At 40.0% G+C, this 21,359-nt stretch overlaps 1 protein-coding gene across 1 annotated transcript; it reads right to left on the bottom strand.

The window, feature by feature from the left end:
* Nucleotides 1-2,236: 2,236 nt before the first annotated feature.
* LOC124126307 (ankyrin repeat domain-containing protein 50-like) lies at nucleotides 2,237-21,253 on the bottom strand. Its single transcript, XM_048390453.1, has 4 exons — nucleotides 21,190-21,253; nucleotides 4,234-4,299; nucleotides 3,796-3,855; nucleotides 2,237-3,261 (listed from the first exon to the last, which is right to left on the bottom strand). Exons 1-4 carry the CDS (start codon nucleotides 21,251-21,253, stop codon nucleotides 2,237-2,239), a joined length of 1,215 nt encoding a protein of 404 aa, XP_048246410.1.
* Between the last annotated feature and the right edge of the window lie 106 nt (nucleotides 21,254-21,359).

Raw genomic sequence — 21,359 nt, 5'->3', positions numbered from 1 at the left:
CAATGGATCTGTAAATTTCACACATGCCTAGACCAGCTTGTAAAACACATGCATGTATGTCAAACCTGCACACGTGCCCAGATCAGCATATAAAGCACATGCATGTATCTCCACGTTACACACATGCATCGATTATGGCATTACACACACGTATGAGTAATCGCATTACACATGTATAGATCATTATGCAACATATCAGAATGGATAAACACACAGATGACAACTTTACACAGATGCATTGTATATCATGTCACACAAGTGATGGATCACTACGTCAATAACATCACAGTCATTTTACTTATGCAGCGTGCATTACGTTAAATAACAACATAGATCATCACATTAAAATGACATCACGTTACACAGATACATAGATCTTCACATTACGCAAATGAATAAATGAGCATGTTAGTCACGGGAATCATCATGTAACATGTGTTGATCATGCGTTACACGTTATAGCATGAATCATTACGTTATAATTACACACACGCATCGAGCATAATGTTACATAAATCTCCAGAACATGACTCTACACACATACAGATCACAGATCAAGAGGCTAGTCAGTTCTACATCCATACAAGTACAAGAACACAATTAACAATTATCTGCTGTACCCAACAATTCATACAATCGCAGTAGGAAGGTCACTGTATGAAGTCAAACCAACACTTTGATTGTGTGAACACTATTGCATGTCAAGAAGGGAACAAGGGAGACTACTCAGGCTGATTCAAGTGCACAGTTGCCGCTTGTAGTACATTGACATCTCGCATGCCGGGTTACATCAGTCACTGCGAGAAAAGTCAAACAACACTGTCCCAGTGGCTGGTGAAACTACTGTTCGCAATGAACGATGCAAGGGAGGCTACTCCGTCAGTTTCAGGTACACCACACTGGACGCTCATAGTACTTGACAACACATGCCGGGTGCGGGTTACGCCTCTCACTGTTAGTTCAGTCAGTCAACGCTGTCACAGTGTGGGATAAATGATACAGTGCTCACTGTAGACGGTGCAAGGGAGACCACTCCGTCAGTTTCAGGGTACATAACGTTGGACGCTCCTAGTGCACTGACAACACACATGCAAAGGTTTATTATGAATATGGGAAGTGTTTGGTTGCTTTTATTTAAAGAATGTATTTTTAATGATACTCAGCTACTAGGCGTTATTATGTGGTTAACATGAGGCATTTTCATGGCCTACACAGAATTGATAGAGCCCAGGCTACCATTAGATCCGGGCAGAATATTTTGGCCCCCCCTAGTGTGGTTGAACCATAAACATGTATCGGCAAACAAAGAAAGGACGGGTGGGGTAAAGAGCTCTATCTGGTTTACCTATATTTCAAGTATATATAGATTCACATCACAGTCTTACAATTGGACAGTATAGTGACACATGTTGTCGGGTCTGAATGTTTATAGCCTATTAACGGTGTCTTCGAACCCCCCAGCACTCTGTTGTTTATCACCCACTCACTATCTGTCGATTAGTTATGTTCCATAGTGATGCAGCTATAGCTGAAGACAGTGTAAAATGCTGTCTTGAAAAGACATTTTGAGATCCTCGCGGTTAAACATTATATGCATCACAACTGACGAGAAGTTAACCTGTTATTTATCAGCTCCAAATCAGTAAAACAGTGAATATGCAATAATGTAATAAGTACAGGTCACCCAGTTGCGACAGAAACTTCTGAAATCACATGGATTTGAGATTTTATTACAACAACCTGAACGGCAGGGATTATTGAAGCACTAGCAACATGATGACTTTATTGCACACTTAACAACTTGACAACTCAAGGAGTGAAGAATGTGTTGCACAATGAGACCGCTCGCCTCCTTACATAACTCGTATGAAAAGAAATAGTTCCTAGTCGATTAAAGCAGTGTGAATAGGGTGGCGTGTGGGGTGTCAAGTTAAAGTCTTGAGACCCCCTCTGTCTCCGTGGTCTAGTGGATAGAACGTCTGCCCGGAGACCAAAAGATGTAACTAATGGCACTTGATGTTACCCTGCCTGCACCCCCCACCCCCCCCCCCCCCCCCCCACCCCCACCCCCCCACAAGCACACAGACGCACACATAAGTTGCATTGACCGTCCACGAATGTCCTCAAGTAGTATATGTAACCATTTTCGAACCCTATCAATGCATCTATGATATAAATCTACCCAAATACTACACTGACTTCAGGTGACAGCCCCGATCCACCACCTTTCTCTTATTTACATCACATGACAGCGAGGCGGCTCCAAAAGTTTCACAATTTTCTGATATCTCCTGAGCCTCGCCCTGTCGCCCGCTGTCTGTCCAATGTTGTTCATGGCGTCGATGTCCACCACGTTTAGTGACAGCACAAACTTCACCGTACCCACGTCTCCTCCCGCGCAGGCCAACTGAAAGATGTTGTTACCGTCATCGTCCACCAGTGACACATCAGCTCCTTCACTCACCAGGAGCTCCACCACTTCTCTGTGTCCCACCACTGTCGCCCTCATCACCGGTGTCCTGCTCCTCCATCCTCTACTGTTGATGTCCACCATGTTCAGGGACGGGACAAACTTCACCGTCTCCATGTGTCCTCCCCGACAGGCCATGTGAAGGATGTTGTCACCGTACACGTTCACCAGTGACACATCAGCTCCTTCACTCACCAGGAACTCCACCACTTCTCTGTGTCCCTTCAATACTGCTTTTATCATCGGTGTCCTGCTCCTCCATCCCCTACTGTTGATGTCCGCGAACTTCAGGGACAGGACAAACTTCACCGTCCCCATGTGTCCTCCCCGACAGGCCAAGTGAAGGATGTTGTCACCGTACACGTTCACCCGTGACACATCAGCTCCTTCACTCACCAGGAGCTCCACCACGTCACTGTGTCCCCAGACTGCTGCCTCCATCACCGGTGTCCTGCTCCTCCATCCTGTACTGTTGATGTCCACCACGTTCAGGGACAGGACAAACTTCACCGTCTCCATGTGTCCTCCCCGACAGGCCAAGTGAAGGATGTTGTCACCGTACACGTTCACCAGCGACACATCAGCTCCTTCCCTCACCAGGAGCTCCACTACTTTTCTGTGTCCCCTCAGTGCTGCCCTCATCACAGGGGTCAGGCTGTCCCCACCTCTGCTGTTGACGTCAACCCAACCTGCTTCCAGGATCCCTTTCACGGCCGCCATGTTCCCCTCGATGCTGGCGTCACGGAGATCGGATTCTGCCTCGGGGTCTCTCCGTGCGGGAGTCGGTGCCGCTGTAACACAAAGTAAACTCTGTACACATGTCCTACCTTTTACAGCAGCAGTGTCTCCACCCACCTCGTGTATCAGGTCTTAGAGTTCTAACACATTTCTGTGAATGATAGGAGGGTGGTTTACCCACTACAATACATGTGACACTGTCTCCACCCACCACGTGTATCAGGTCTTACAGTTCTAACACAGTTGTGTGTATGTCTGGAGGGTGGTTTGCCCACAACAATACATGTGACATTGTCTCCACCCACTTCGTATATCAGATCTTACAGTTCTAACACAGTTGTGTGTATGTCTGGAGGGTGGTTTGCACACTACAATACATGTGATATTGTCTCCACCCACCTCGTGCTTCAGGTCATACAGTTCTAACACAGTGGTGTGTTTGACTGGAGAGTGGTTTGCCCACTACAATACATGTGACATTGTCTCCACCCACCTCGTGTATCAGGTCTTACAGTTCTAACACAGTTGTGTGTATGTCTGGAGAGTGGTTTGCCCACTACAATACATGTGACATTGTCTCCACCCACCTCGTGTATCAGGTGATTGGGGGATCCCAGACTTCCGTGTTTCCCCTTCCCTGCTGGTGGCTGTGGAGACAAACACGATGGTTAGAATTGAGTGAAACTGTACATAATTGTCGACACATCCCTGTGGCGTTGTGACGTAGCATGACTGTATTTCTAAGATGTATTTTAAGGAAGATGTCATCATTAAAATTATATTCATTAGGTGATATGTTTTTGCTGTTGATGATGCTAATATTGAAATAGTGTTGACATTATTCACACAGTATTATTGTTATATCGGTTAAGTATATTATCGTAGATGTCATATTACAAAGAAAGTAAGTAAGTAAAACCTGCACATTTTAAAGAATATGTTTTGAACGAAGCGTCATTTTACTTTACCTTTCTGACACATCTGATGACCCTATCACCAATGGTCCACAGTATTCTCCCACCTACCGGGTAGCTCAGACTCCTGTGCCGCCCCAGGTCTCAGTGCTTCACTCTCGCTCGGGTGACTGGAGGCTGGAACACAGAATATGTCATGTAGATACTACAGCACTGTGTGGGCATCGTCAGAGACGAATATGACTTGACATGGAAACAAAAACAAGTACATGTAGTGATGAAAGCACCACCTATGTTACTAGAAGCATAAACAGATGTTGGAGTAATGAGTGTTATTAATGTCTGTGACGTTATTCGAGATTCCATTCATCAAGGTTGCTAAATTCCTAATGATGCAGAATCAGTGATACCAATGGATACAGAAGGAAGTCCTGTCAAAAGTGGATAAAATCAGGAAATTGTCCCCATGCCATTTGTCTCTAACAAATTCCCCCACTATAACGTCATATGTTTTGTTACAAGACACATGCATGTTGTACGGTACCTCCACCGTGCTGGGATGTTCCCTGTGGCCTAACATTACATCATATGAATAATTATATCTTTGTTTTGTTACAAGACACAAGCATGTTGTACGGTACCTCCACCGTGCTGGTCTGATCCCTGTGGCCTAGCATTATATCATAGAAATAATTATATCTTTGTTTTGTGACCATATGGGGGGTGCATATCCCACGATTGTAAGCTAGTCCTTGTAACTATACATGGGCAATCTCACTGGGAAACGTTACATCCAGGAAGTTCTGGAACCAGTTGTTTTAACCCATTTTGACATCCTCCCTCTGGCATCAAGGCCTCTCTTCATGGACGATAACGATAGACCTCACCATTCAAAAGCTGTGCCAAAAGCATATTTGGCAAAAACAACACCATTGCATCTCTACCTTGGCCTGCAATGAGTCACGATCTTAACCCCATAGAGCACATATGGGGCATTCTTGGGCGTAGAGTGCAGGAAATGGACCCTCAACACAATCTGGATCAACTGGCAGCAGCTCTGCATCATGAGGGGCGGTCGGGTAGCCTAGCTGTTAAAGCGTACACTCGTCACGCCGAAGACTCGGCTTCGATTCCCGACTTTGGTATAATATTTGAAGCCCATTTCTGGTGTCCCACACCGTGATATTGCTGGAATATTGCTAAAAGCGGAGTAAAATCATGCTCACTCACCCGTTATTACACGTTTTGACACGTGAATGTCATTAACGCACGTTAATAAACATGTTTATTCATTATGTGCAATAATTTATAGATGCTCCAGATAAGCAGTAAAATTTCATTCTGGCTCACAACTGTTCTTTGGTTTTTGTTCCCAGATGATTGCTCTTTACAAACATAATGCTACACTCTGTCCATTTTATCATGTTTGTGATTCTGATTTACTTCACAAAAAATTCTGGTGGGTGCCTAAATACTTTTGATGTGTATATAATCAATCAAAACATTATATCTCCGTCTTAGGTGGAGAATCCTAGCAGTGGAATGAACATTTCGAAAAGAATAATTACTGGATCTAGATTAAAACAAATACATAACTGAAACCTAATGGGTAGTGTGGCTTGTGGAACGTTTGTGTAGCCGCCCGGGTGTCTGTTCAAACTAATAGGGAGTTTGGCTTGTAGAAATAGATCAAGTATCAGTTCAGTGTCAAGCAAGCACCCGCAGCCTGATACCTATAATATTCTTCTCGTTGTCCATCAATACGGTGATAACAAGACTTGCCCAACGATTACGTCCTAACTAAAGCGACACATCTCACCACCATCAATGAAACGCCTTCACTATTGATGTAATGCGGGGACGCTAAGGTGCGCTCTATGACGTCACTGTGACGTGTCGTGGCAGCCGTACGACAGACATTAGCGCTCGACTGATTGGTCAACAGTACAACTGCTAGAATACTGAATAAGCCCCCATTTATAAAATACCCGTCCAGCCTCGCCTTCTCCATTAATGCAGCACAACAAGATTTACAACAATAGTCATTATTAACATAACAACGTTATTGTGATGATGTTGATTACGACAGCGACGTCGCTGATGCTGCTGATGATGATGTCAATGATGTTGATGCAAAATGTTTGGATCGAATTCAGAACAAGTAAATGTGATGTTTGATTTGGGCTGTGCAAAGTGAGTGAGTGAGTACGGTTTTACACTGCTTTTAGCAATATTCCAGCAATATCACGGTGGGGGACACCAGAAATGGGCTTCACACATTGTACCCATGTCGGGAATCGAACCCGGGTCTTCGGCGTGACGAGCGAACGCTTTGACCACTAGGCTACCCGACCGCCCCCTGTGCAAATTGAAGATAAATGTTGATGTTATGATCAATGTCCGATCGAGTCGATTCAATTTCATGGGCGGTTTTATCGAAGTTCTTGTTAATAATGTGCAATTATTTAAGTTGTATTATATACATAACTAACACAATAATTCATATATGCAAAGATTCAGCACAGAAAACAATGAAATTAACACCATGTATCAACATCGTATTTATATTATTTGTTGTGTCCAATTAGTGTAGTAAATATATATCTACGATCAAAATAGTAGCATAATGAGGATAATATGATCCTATTATAACAATGTTAAAATGTTTTTGCCCATATTGAGCCAATGCAATGTTTGTCAGGACCACATAAATTTAAAAGGTTTAAATAATCACAGTAATTACAATAAAACTTTATTCTACCATGAATTAGGAAATAACTCGATTCTGATTGGCCAATCATAGTCTATGAAATCGCAATAAACCCCCTCTAGATGAAACAGCTGGTTTGACGGCCCCATCACCGCGGAAGCTAATATTCATAGAATAGCACTTTTTCGGGTATTGTCGGTAGTCATATTTAAATAATCATATACACAATTATGGGTTACAAAATACACAGTGACGGTTACCACAATATTCAAAGGATGTGTGGCAATACATTTCGTGCAGAAAACAAGATAGAAATCTACAAAGAGAATGTATTTACTTTTTGGAGACAACAGAGAGCTTGGAATTTGGCGCTTTTCTAAATAAGATTGTGACGTCATATCTTTTTCGTCACAAAGACCGAAAGAGTAAGAGAGCTCAGTATAGAGTTTGTTTAATTTTGCAAGTGAGTTGTCTTTTTAATGCTGCACTTCGCAATATTCCAACTACATGACGATGCGTAAATCATATAGTCTAGAACAGACAATCTAGTGAATAATATTATACGCAACGATCCACCTCGTCGGGATACGCAATCAACCAAGTCGCTGAGCCATACCACCCGATCCATTTGAGCAGCTCTGACAAACAACAGATCATCGCCTTCCACAATATTAACTACTGAGAAGTGTCACGAATGATGATATAGGAATAAAATATTATTTTGGCTTGACACTTCTGATATATCCCTTGTTAAGTGCAACACTATTCCTGTTTTAGTTTGTGTAATGACGTTTATATGATATACATGTCAATTCATTTACTAGAAACAGGCACCAACACATATACTCTGCTCAATTTACCTAATTACAAAAACACGCACTTGCTGATATTCATCTGAAATGGAATGACCGATGAAGTTGATTTGTGAACGCAATCGATTAATTGAAGGGGTCAACTACTAAAGGATTCAAAAGATAATGTACGGCTTACTTTCACCACAATCGAATGTCGGGGGATCACAAATCAATTTGAGAAAATTAACGTGCCATCCTCTTCCTGTTCACACTTGAACAAAACGATCTTATATCGCTACAATGATTGTTAATCCATGACATCGCGATTGTAGGCTTCGACTGCCTTCGACTTCGATCGCAGTCCACTTGCATCAAGCGATTGCAGGCTGAGAGCTTTGTAAGCTAAACACAAAATCTACCATTGCTCCGGACATCTCTTTGTTGCTAAGATCAGTGTAGTCCCTGAACATGATTTACAAAATGGCATTCGAGATCGGGTCTGTTTCAAATAGATAAGCTGCTTTATGGTCATACATTGACATCCCTTTAGTAAAAATATGCGAATTCATACAGTTTGGACATGGTATTTTACAAATTCATACCCCAATAAACCGTCCAACATTGAGTGTCCATTGGTATTGAACTATTTCGCTACATCTCTCGGTAAGTGACACGGTGTCAAAAGGTTTCACGGATTATCGCTTTAACAACGCGGTTCATTCACAATTTGTCAGATACCCCAGTTGTTGGACAGTGGAGCGGAAATGGCTTGTCAAAACATGTGAGCCTTAACAGACGTAATAGACTTAAATCGGTATTATTAAGATCAAATATATAAAAAACGTTTCACGTTGACGGGTAAAATAATTGAGCTACTCAAATGCAACAGGATTTTACATTGTGTTATACTCTTCCCGTATAGAATTGACTAATGAACCATTGATCAGGAAAACATTTAGATTTGTAAGTTCTCATTCCAGGTTCTTACGAGACTAGGGCAGTGGGGTAGCCCAGTGGTCACGCCGAAGACCCGGGTTCGATTCCCGACATTGGTGCAATGTGTGAAGCCCATTTCTGCTGTCCCCGCCGTGATATTGCTGGAATATTGCTAAAAGCGGCGTAAAACCATACTCACTCACTCACTCTTACGAGACTATGTTTTACTAAATTGTGTATATATTGTCAGAGATATCTGATTTTGTCACAAACATGGCAAGTTTGCATATAGTTCACTTACACCGCTGTGACATGACCTCTACACCAAGCACAAGATTGGGTGACTCGACCAAAAGGGGCATGCTTTCATCACATATTGAGCCAATAAATGTGTTTGTTTTGGCATTATCATTGTAGTCCTGAATTAACGTTTGTAGTACCTAAATTAACGTTTATAATAAAATACTCAGTAGCAACGTTTGCACGGTATTGATTTATAAATAAAAATATACTTGTATAAAAAAAATAATGAAATGGTTTTTTTAAGCAAAATGAACTCTGAACTATACGCATCCAAAAACGAAGCAGAATCAACATGTAAAAATAGTTTTATAAACGATTTAGTAGATGCCATCGATAGTGTTTAGGCCTAGAAGAGATGGTTTTTTTTCATAAAATAAAGAAGAGAAAAACATGAGATAATGTGTTCATTGGAGCTGAATATTTAGACGTGTACATATATTGGGTTTATACTAGTAACAGGTTTCAAAGTGCTAAAAGATATACGTTGATGTAGTAATACATGACATCTTGTTAAACAATTTGTTTGACTATTAAAGCCTATTAATTATTATGTTGCAGATATCACAATATAAAGGTTCGAAAAAATAACACCTAATCTGATTCTTTCTAATGGAATACAGTTAGACGTGGATGTATTCTAAGTACATTTCTGTTTTCGTTTTTCATAAATGAACTTTCGATACAAATATCGGAAAAGTGTAACTAGGCCATCCAACTCCATCCGGAAACTATGTAACTTGTTCTTCTTCTCTTGCTGAGGATATAGTCAAGATCTGAAGCACACTACCTGGACTTCAACAGTTAATAAATGAACTTGAGTACTATTTTCATAAATGAAAACCTATGAATGTAAATATCGATAAGACAAAGGTCATAGTTTTTAAAAATGGAGGGAACTTATCAAAAGGTGAAAAAATGTTATATTAAGGTGAAACAGTTGAGGTTGTAAGAAGTTACAATTATTGGGGGGTACATTTTACACGTCGGCTAACTTGGTCACTGCATTGCAACAAAGCCGCACTGCAAGCCAAAAGATTTTAATGGGCATTTTACAACACTTAAAACCCCTTGGAAATATTAGCTTTAAAACCCTTTTCGAGATTTTCTGACACTAAGATCAGTCCTTTTCTACTCCCTAGGTATGGTGCTGAAGTTTGGGTTCTACAAAAATATGGTACAATTAATGGTGAAAGTAAATCTATATGAGTATAATCCAATTTTAGGAGTAAATGCCAACACTCCAAATTTTACAGTTATGGGGAATGTGGGAGATACCCTATGAATATATTTAGTTACATAAAAGTAATAAAATATTGAATAAAATTGCTCAGCATGCCAAGTAGCAGATTCCCAAGAAAGTCTGTAATAAGATGATTACTCACGATAGTAGAGGAAAAATAACTGGGCTTCGGGTGTCAAAAAGATACTCCAATCTTGTGGGTATGATTACATTGGGAGAGAGCAACATGTAACAGTACCAGATCGTTTCATATATAATTTAAGACGCAGGCTAATAGATATATGTTTTCAGAAGCGGTACTCTTCACTGTGTTTACAAAATAAGATAACTCATTACACATTATTTTAAAATATTCATTCTTACTGAAAATATCTTTTGAACATGAATGTTAAGAAATTCCGAACAGCACTATCCCGTTTCAGGTGTACTTCTCATGACCTTCTGATGGGTAGACATTTCGCGATATCAAAGGAAAACAGTTTGTGAAAATGTTGTATTTGCCCTGAGATAGAAGATGAATACCATGTTTTGCTTGATTGTCCATTGTATGCAAATGTCAGAAACGAATACATACAACAATATGTTTATCTGAATCCTAGAAAAGACAAACTTTATATCCTCATGTCATCTCAAAATCAAACTGTCACAAAAAATCTTGCAATGTATATATACCATGCAATTGAACATCAGATCCTCTGTATCAAGATGCGATAATATTTATGATATCTCTAATTACTATTGGACCAATTGCTACTGTGTGTATATATGTACTACAGGCCCATGGCCTTTTCAGTACTGTACATAAGTACTGGACATAAAGATTGACTGATTATAAGTCTTTATGTTTATTATTATTATTTATTGCAAGTCTTACATTCTCATGAGCGTTCTCATTCTCCGAAAAATGGGATATGATCGAGACTGATCCATTCCACTACTCGGATAATAGACAAGTGGAATTTCTGAAAAAATGTTAATGCATTTTTGGGTACAAGTTGGGAACCAGAGTTTTCAACATAATTCAGGTATGCTGAATCCACCAAACCCGGTTCCCAAGCAAAATATTTGCAGAAACAAAATGGCTGCCAAATTGTCATTTTCTTTACCTTTCTGGAGCCATTTTCTTCAATAACTCTGTAATCGGGTCAGCAACATTGACAAATACAATGTCTCTACCTATGCACTGATGGTCAAAGAATACGATTAAGACATTTCTGAAGTAATTAATGGTAAAACATACTCATAAATATCCAAATTAGTGGACGCCATTACAGACAAATCATTTTTCTCCAATATCTCTGAAACGAGACAAGCAAACTTGACAACTTGACAAAGGCAGTGTCTTAACCTATGTTTTGAGGGTCAGAGAATAGGATTAAGACATTCCTGAAGGAATTAATGACAAACAAAACTCATAAATATGCAAATTATTGACCGCCATTACAGAAAAATCATTTCATTCCAATATCTCAGTAACTAGACAAGTAAACATGGCGATTGTAGTAGTAGTTAACTGTTTGACGCCTAATTCACAAATATATTACAGATATATGACTGCGGTCTGTAAATAATCGAGTCTGGACCAAACAATTCAGTCAGTGACATCGTGAGAATCGACCTACGGAATTGGGATACGATGACATGCATCAACAAAGTCAGCGCGCCTGACCTTCCAATCTTGTTAGTCGCTTCTCAAAAACAAGCATGGGTTGCTGAAGATTAATTCTATCCCGAATCTTTCAGAGGCTGTAGTGGTAGTGGTAGTGCAGTAGTTGTTGTGGTTGTAGTAGTTGTTGTTGATGATTTATTTGTTGTTTCGCAGATGTCATCGTAATAGGAGTAGGATTAGTCGGTTGGTTGGTTTGTTGTTAAACGCCGCACTCGGTAATATTACAGCTATATGACGGCGGTCTGTAAATAATCGAGTCTGGACGAGACATTCCAGTGATTAATATCATGTACATCGATCCACGCAATTGTGATCGATGACATGCATCAACCAAGTCAGCGAGCCTGACCACCCGATCCCGTTAGTCTCCTTTTACCACAAGCATAGTCACCTTTTACGGCAAGCATGGGTTGCTGAAGACCTATTCTACCCCAGAATCTTCACGGGTCAGTAGGATTAGTAGTAGTAGTAGTAGTAGTAGTAGTAGTAGTAGTAGTAGTAGTAGTAGTAGTATGTAGTCACAGTTCCTGCAGTTAAAGCAGTAGTAGTGGTAGTTGTAGTTATTGTTGTAGTACCAGTTGTGGTTATGGATTCAAGACGGTCTAGATGACAATTTGACACTAATGAATATAAAGAACATAACGACTAACAGATCACAAGATTTCCCTTCAGTTTTAATCCATTAAAACAACAACAGTTTGTGGAATGAAGCATTCGTGTTAATAAGTCGACGTCATGCGAGTTCATCATATATATATATATCTCGTTAGATACCATAGAAAGTTCACGCGTTTCGAAAACATGGTATCTAACGAGAATGAGTGTGGTATTTTAATTATTACACATGTCAAAATATTAGTTTGATCTGTCAACGAAAGAAAATGTTTATGTATTTACACTTAAATGTTTATGTATTTACACTTAAATATATAAACATTTTCTTTCGTTGACAGATCAAACTGAAACCGGTTGCAAATCTGGTTGCGCATTAATATTGATATATGCCGAAATATGGGCATTGTTGACATTTCTATGCATACGCGTTAACAACATGTTCCGGCTGTTGTGTGTGCAAACATGACAGCATCAACGATCAAGATCTTATTTGAAGAATTTATTCAACTTATATCAATTCAAGCGCATTGTTAGTTCGCACGACACCAAGAAAATCTAAAAAGTCAATAAGCGTCGCTTTGAATATCGGACAAACAGTCGGTCACTCGCATCGCCGGCGTTTCCGGCTGTGCAATCAACATTTTGCGGTTTACTTGATCTATCAGCTGAGTTTATATCCTGTCCATACAATTTTGGAAGAGGGAAATCAGAGTGCTCGACAAAGACATTAATGTTAACTGTACGACCCGATACTGAAGACCGTGAAATCAACAAACTCAAATATGCTTGTGTTGTATGCAAATATTGGATGTTTATTCATAAACAGACACCTCCCAAAACAGTGCCACAAAATACGCTTCAAAGGGGACACTGATGGCACAACCGGAGCATCCAAAGTAAGTTCAGATATATTACCAGACAGTTAAAACTGACTTCATTACCACGCTTATCCTTTTATGTTAAATCAAATTGAAAGCTGTGAAAATGGTTTGGTGCGTCACACGTTCATAGGGACCCTCGATCTATTGATCCGTAGTGTGACTATCTTGTTTGGCTTAATGAAGTGCGTGTAAATGTCTCTAAATTGGTAATAAATATATATGCACTCTGGGCTCTGTGTGTAAATTGGACCAGTAAGTGACAAATGACAGATACAAACATGCTGACCCTTTTCGCGAACACCTGGTGTTATATTTGATTTTCGTTGATACATTGGTTTTTATCTTCACAACTGTTTTGCCTTGTACAAACAGTGGAATATGTTTCGGCAGATAATCGAGACTGTCTGTATATATCTATATATTCAACGTATGATTCATTATGAATCTGCATCAGCACATAGCTCTTTGGAAGTTGTATTGACTTGTATGATGATGAAACCTAACTGTTAATCTCTTTCCTGGCAGCTGACAGGTTGACGAAATATAAATATAAAGTTGTTTCTATTACCTTTGTCCTGCTCTGCTTCTTGATTCAGTCCCCTGAGCTTAACACTCACTTTGACATCCTCCACTGGTATTTGTACGTTATGCATAAACGTTAAGACAGTATTTCTTATATTAATTAATTCAAGCATCATACTAAGAGCACTGTCCTTTTTGTCATGTCTGAGGAAAAGTATGACTTTCTGCTCAGGTTTCTGTAAACTTGCCACCCTCATTATACATATATATATATATATATATTCACAATTCAGTATTATGGTATTAGGCAAATTATATCAGAAACACAATACAAATAATCAATTCACTGTGTTGTGCATTACAATAATCCAGAGTTACGTGGCAGTGCGTCAACCGAAGAATTAGGCATATGCACAGACATGCTTGAAACTGGGTCCACACCACATCAAATGCAAAGGTCTCTGATGTCAGCCAAAGTGGGCTCAGCAGGGCAAAGAATCAATACCAGACGTTTGGCTCAGCTACCCAGTGACATGCAACGTCCAAACACACAGTGGAAAGACTGATTGCAGCTTGACTGCCACCAGACTCCACATGTGATACGCCAGTGACGTTAACCTTTCTACTCAGACACTGCTGTCGTCTCCGGGAGGCTGTTTTCCGGTCACGGACGTTACACACAGACATTTATATTGGGCTGAAGATCATCTTAATTCGACAAGTACTGATAACAAATCTTCGTATTTGCGTGAGGCGCAGAAAAGGAGATAGATTTCAGGATTCCAACGTAGCCGAAAATGACTGCTGTATTTGGGGAGTGGGACAATCTTGCCTTGGCATGAGACGACGGTTCCAGGTTGTGATCGTATCACGTGAACCACATATATGGCACTGAGAGTTGTTTCTTTTGGACAATGAATTTGTTTTCGTTACTTTTTGACGTTTATGTTTTGTTCCGATACTCGACAGGCGATCTGACTGATCATTGCTCACATGTTGTCTGTTGGTATTGTGTGGCACATGGCGACCGAATTTTGTTCAGTCAATATTGTCTTTGGCTGTTTCAACAGATGCACACGATTGGACGGACGTACAACCTTCTAAAGTGTTGACCCTTAACACATTTTGAGTGGCATATCACGTTCTCAGTGAAGAATTGTAGATCTCTCTCACGACATTCAAACTTTTTTTAAAAAGGCCAAATGTAGTATTCACTGTGAGTATATATATATACTTCCTCATGCTGATAATGATGTACACTTGCCATCATTGCCATCCACCGGGTTCACTGAGCAAAGCCTTTTTTCAATTTTATTTGCCTTTCCAGGCAAAAGGTAAAACCTTTCGCTGTGCTCATCGACATTTGTATTGTTTTCGTTTTTTTGTAGTTACTTCAGCCTACAAACCTAGAATCTGTTAAAGAATCACTGTTTACGTGTTAATGCCTTTAATATAGAAGTTTCGTTAAACCAGCACTTTGTTTGTAGGGGGTTTCAAGGAAAACAGTTCAAAACAACTCTAAGACACTGAAATTGTTACATATGTCTCAGCGAAAACGTTTCTACGATTGTAAATAAAGCTGTAACAACCAACAGTAAACTCATATGGATCCTGATTGTGCTCGACTAAACAACTCACTAAACCTACAATGTAAGTAACATAGGTGAGTATGTTATCAGGACTTTTATATCATCTCAAGCCCCAAGGCTGCACGTTAGTCAAAACCTTTCTGCATATGCCTTGACTGTCTTTTAAGTAGACCAATTACACAATTAGTCCTTTGAGTGTTTGTGTGTGTAAATATATGAGGTATACTAATAAATTGTTGACTAAAAGAGCAACATTGATACCATGTTTTGAACAAAAAAGAACATTGCAAACTCTAAATAAACTCGTTTCATTCATTATATTTACAGCACCTTACTCAAGATATATAGAAAAGAAAGTTACCCGATCTGTTACAGACCCAGAACATGCAATGAAACATATGCACATCTTACCTAAGATGAACACGCAGTTCCACTGACACCTTCCAGCTTGACTGCACCCTATCTGTTGAGCCTACTAAACCAGTCCTACTGCTTGTTAGAAAATGCGTTACTTGGGCCTTGGCGCGACTGCAGTCAAAATACTAGTCTCAAAAAGTGCCCATAAAATTGTATGTCTTTGTGTTAAAGCACAATCTGTGAATTATAAAAAAAAACACTTCAAAAAGATTACTTGGCTAACTTTTTACCCTCATTCTTCCCTTATGACAACGTGTAAAGATTTTGAATAAGCATTTGAATACAACCAAGTATTTACAATTGCCATTCAGTAAGCAGGCTGTGATTCACAAGCTGGGGGTATATTTAGAATCCCACAGAGCTTATACCATGTGAGGCTAGTGTGAGGCGCGATTTCTTATACATACAGCATTAATATGCAGATAGTAAAGGTTCAAACTACCCGTTATGTCAAGAGGAACAGTATCATAAATGGAAACAGAAGTTCGAAATTTAAGTTTCTACTAATATGAATTCACTGACATTTCATGTTGTTTTGTTCACGATTAATGTCCCTAAGTCGTGCTTCTAATGTTCAACCAGTCGAATAATTGTTTGCAATAATTCAATTCACTGTTATTCCCATGCATTGATGACACTATTGTTGAAGAAATACACCCACATGTGTCTTGCCGGTATAAGTCATGACCTATATACATTATACATACATTATGTGTGTGTGTGTGTGTGTGGCTTCTTACTCCGGATTTCATAGCGCTTGCCTACTGAGATGACATGCTGTAGTTGAACATAATTACCCCACTCAGACACAATATACTGACTAGGTGCCAATCAGTCCTCGTTTAAGCACCGAAATGCCGAGTGCCAGACAGAGCAACAAATTGTATAATCTTTTAACGTCTTTTGGTATGATCCGTCCGAATATCGAATCCCAGCCCTTTCACTCTCCGGGAACAGTCCCTTGATGAAGTAAAAGTACAAGGAGTTTTGTAAAGTGCTGAATGGCAGAGGTGCTTGGAAAATAAAGCATCATCAGATAAATCGCATTCCAATTTTTGGAGAGGAGGATTGGAGACAGGAAAATAATACCAGACTGTGTTTAACATCTTGACAATACCAAAAATCATCTTGTTGAGAATACATGGATCACAAACGGCGGCCATAACTAGCTCCTTCAAGATAAATTGCATAATCTAGTAAGTGTTTTCTTCCCCACCTTACCACTATACCGTTAAGTAGTGAGTGAGCGAGTTAAAATTTTAAGTCACATCGGCAATATTTCAGCCATATCGAGGGACAGTAAAATAAATACAGTTAAGTAATTTAAATTTCATTGAATTAATCTAAGTGGGGTTTTAACAACAATTTCAAAACAGGCACACATAGCTACTGCACTTTATTAATCTTTAAGCACTTTGACATTCATTAGTGTATGCTGAAATTTGACACGACTACGATCTTCTATAAATGTAATAACATTTAATAGCATTGCAATGTTTATGCAGACATATTGCAAAGTGCAGCGTGCAGTGGTTTGTTCAATAAACTGTTGGACAAGGACAACGTGTGCTTGCCTTCACACAGAGAACGTTTACGCGATACACAAACTGCTCTCTGCACATATCCTTCATGGAAGTAGGCACCCGTGAAGGGCAACCTCCCCGTGGTAAGTGCCGGGTAACGCTAAAAGCTCTTCCCCCGTGTGGACCCGGGGTAGAATGTGTCCTCAGCACCCAATTGCTGGTCGTAAAAGGCGACCAAATTGGGCAATCCGTTTGCCGTGTGTTGCGCCCCTGTGTCGATGGAGGAAGGTAGTCTGGTAGTTGAGAGCACTGGTTCCTGGAACTGTGTTCCTTTGCCAAACACACAACTGTGACCCTAACTTCACCTAGACAGGTGGTAGAATGGGCCCGGTTCTTCCAACAAGTTCTAAATCAATCAAATCTGGGTACTTTAATATTGGCTTGGAAGTTTATGTACCAAACCCACTCCGAAGTTATAAATGTCAACATTTTGAACATGGTGCCAATACCTGTACTCTCAGCACTGTCTGTGTGCGCTGCCGTGGCTCACATGAGAGCACAGAGTGCACTGATGCCATAAAGTGTGCAAATTGCGATAGAGACCGCTTGGCCCCATCCAAACTTTGTCCACTAAATGGCAAATATTAACAACTAAACACACTAATAATAACTCTTTTCATGATGCTAAGAAGCTAGTTCAGTCACAATCTCCCCAAAACTTAACAAAATCTTAATCAGCAGCAGTAACTGTCACTCCTGGTGTCAAGGCTGCCACAGTATCAGTAGGATGCCAAACAACCATCTCTTGGGTTGATAATCAGCAGATTCTAAAAGACAATACAGCCCAAACATCTCCAGCAACACGAAGCAACATCAGCTTCACAGACGGAGCTAGTGGAATCAAAAACATTGGAACCAGAATCATCTCCAATTCATAGAGACCCACATTTAACAAAAAAGGAAAAAAAAAGAAACTTAAAAAAACAGCCAAGGCCCTCTAACACTTGGATGTGCCTTCTTCTCAGCCAGCACCTGTTAAGGTTCAATATCAGTCCTGATCAAGATTCTCAGCAGAACCACTATGACCTGTTCTAACCCTATCATACAATGGAATTGCAGAGGACTATTAAACAATTTTAATGATTTGCAGCAATGAAAACAAGATTTCAAGCCATCAGCCATTTGTTTGCCAGTAACTTACCTTAAAACTATATATCAACTAAACAATAAACAATACGATTCCTATCATTTCTTTTCACCTCCAGGGGATAAAGCAACTGGAGGTTCTACTATCTTGGTGAAGCAGGGTGTTATTCATAGCCCTGTGTCCTCTCAATGCTCCTCGGCCGCCTCCGTGGTCTAGTGGTAGAGCGTCCGCCCGGAAAGCGGAAGGTCCGGTGTTCGATCCCCGACCGCGTCATACCAAACGACGTTAAAAGATGGTACTTGTTGTTACCCTGTCTGGCGCTCGGCATTAAGGGGCTAAAACAAGGACTGGTCGGCTCGGAGTCAGTTTACTGTGTCTGAGTGGGGTATTCATGTTCAACTGTAGCATGGTATCTCAGTGAGCTAGCACTATAAATCGGCATCAGTCCGGACTAGTACAAGCAGCCACACAAACACACACACGTACATGCACGTCGCTATATAAGTGCAATAATCTTGGATGCGACGTTAAACCCCATTTCACCTCACCTCACCTCAATGTTCCTCTACAAGCTATCACAGTTTGTTTCACCATGCAAATTGTTTTTACTCTGTGATCTGTTTACATTCCTCCATCTGCATCTCCTCCGATCGTCAAGCTCTCTATGACCAGTTTCCTAAGCCCTGTATGATAATGGACGATATGAACGGTCATAATCCACTTTGACTTTGTGATCATACAAGCAGAAGAGACAAGCTCCGTAGAAGATTTTATTTTCAACAAAACTCTATGCATTTTAAACGATAATTCAAAAAACATATTTACATCCTGGTACAGGCACATACTCTTCTTTGGATTTGATTGTTACCGATTCCAACCTGCTGAATGAATTTGAGTGGTCAGTTCACGATAACCTCTGTGGAAGTGACATTAAACACTATTACCCCATCATATGTTCCTCCATCATCTCGATGGAACTTCAAGGAAGCCAACTCGCCTCTGTATGACATTCTCTGTACAGGCAAACACCTGATCGCTTTACTGACGTTCGTGATCGAATACAATTCTTTTCTGATGAACTCAACAAGATAGCTGAAGAATGTGTTCCAAAGTCATCTGCAATTTCCCACATACAAACAAGCTATGAAGGCGAGGAAAAAGGCTGAGCATTATATCCGTCATCATCCTATGGTCCATAATTTAAAAAATTAAACATTTTAAACACTAAAACAAGGCGAACGTTTAAACAAAGTAAACGCCAATCTTAGCGAAATTATGTGTCAAAAATACATTCACGCCCATGTCCAAGGTATGGAACATGATCCAGAGAACCAAAGGTAAGGGCACTAAATCTAGTATTCAGCATCTTTCTTAACTGGTTTACATTTCTCTACTTCAATGCTGTGACAATTATTACTTTGTCATAAGTTAACTTCAAAGAAATGCCTCTCAAACAATACATGGCTATGGTATTTTTTCCACAGTCTTCACAAGTCGCGTGGTCGGGAGATCTGTACTGTCGTATGGAGAATGTTCTCTGCAGAAAGGAGACATTTATGCAACTCATGCAACTATGCTTAGTTAACGCACCTGAAATATAACATAATTGGTTCTCCCCTCTAAAAATGTGTCGATGCATAACTAGATATTGTAACCATTGACTTGACAGTGATAGTGTAAACTCAAATATCTCATGTGCATGGATAGTTTTGTCCTTATCTCAAAAGACTACGAGTCGACTGGAGTTGAAAAATGTCCCTCCGTATCTCTGTGTTGTAAGATTATTATATGCACTGAACCTTGGCACCTGACTGTGGCTCGACAATGTCCCTTCATATTTATGTGTTGTAAGATCAAGCTATTCATTGACCCTTGGCACCTGACATATACACGTCTCATTCTTGCATTGAATTGCGTTAGTTATTGTATTTCAAACATAAATGTTCCCTAGAATGACGAACAAACTGATTTAATGTGCAGTTTTGAACCTATGCTTATTACTACCTTCTACCATATACCTGGGCAGGGCTGGGCATGTTTTGTGTGCTGTGCATAACATGTAGTTACTCGTCCTACCCCTTTACAAACATGCCAAATACAAACTGCTCTCAAACTGTTTCCTTTGAGGAAGTCTGAATTAATGATATTGTGGGCAGGGAAAATTATTATTTACTGGTCCCGTTTTTTTTATATGTCTTATCTATAAAGAACTCATATAAATGCATCGTTTCGTTCCTCTTTGTAAAAAATGCAGGCAGAGTGTATTCAGCTAACAGTGAGAATACATTGGCATAAAATCGCGAACAACACCTGACTATGGCTCTACCGATATACAATGCGTAGTATAATGTCTCTTAATAGGGTATAGTTCACCATGATTTTATGTGATAGGCTATAAAAATTGTTTGTTCTATACATAATTTATTCTGTACATTTGAAACACAATAGATATGTACACGTCACTGTCGAGCTGTTGTGATAGTTTCTGACACTAACATTTGATGCAATAGAAATGAATTGTGATGTTTGAAATCGTTTCTGTAGTGAGTTTGGGACTATTACTAAAATACACCAATGTCTGACAATGAAAGTAAGTTATTGATATTGCCAGATTTCCGAAGAAATATAACTCCGAAACACAACATTGTGACAGACGTTAAGCACGTGACCTCGGACAGCACGTTCTAGGGATGGTATGCCAGATTTACTATTGCCACTCACATTCGGGTGTGATGAGACGCATCTTATCTTCCTCGAAGACACTTTCTAAGGCATGTTGATACATTTAGGATGGCATATCATTGATCATGCAACGTCTGCAACGTGATGAACGTTTATGTGCAACATGACCACTTTTTGCTGATGACAGATTGTGGGCCCAAACCAACAAA

Source organism: Haliotis rufescens, unplaced genomic scaffold, assembly GCF_023055435.1.
Source record: "Haliotis rufescens isolate VD_foot unplaced genomic scaffold, xgHalRufe1.0.p SCAF_9, whole genome shotgun sequence".
Lineage (NCBI taxonomy): Eukaryota > Metazoa > Mollusca > Gastropoda > Lepetellida > Haliotidae > Haliotis > Haliotis rufescens.
Note: the sequence above shows the minus strand (reverse complement) of the source record. Positions and strands in the feature narration are given on the sequence as shown.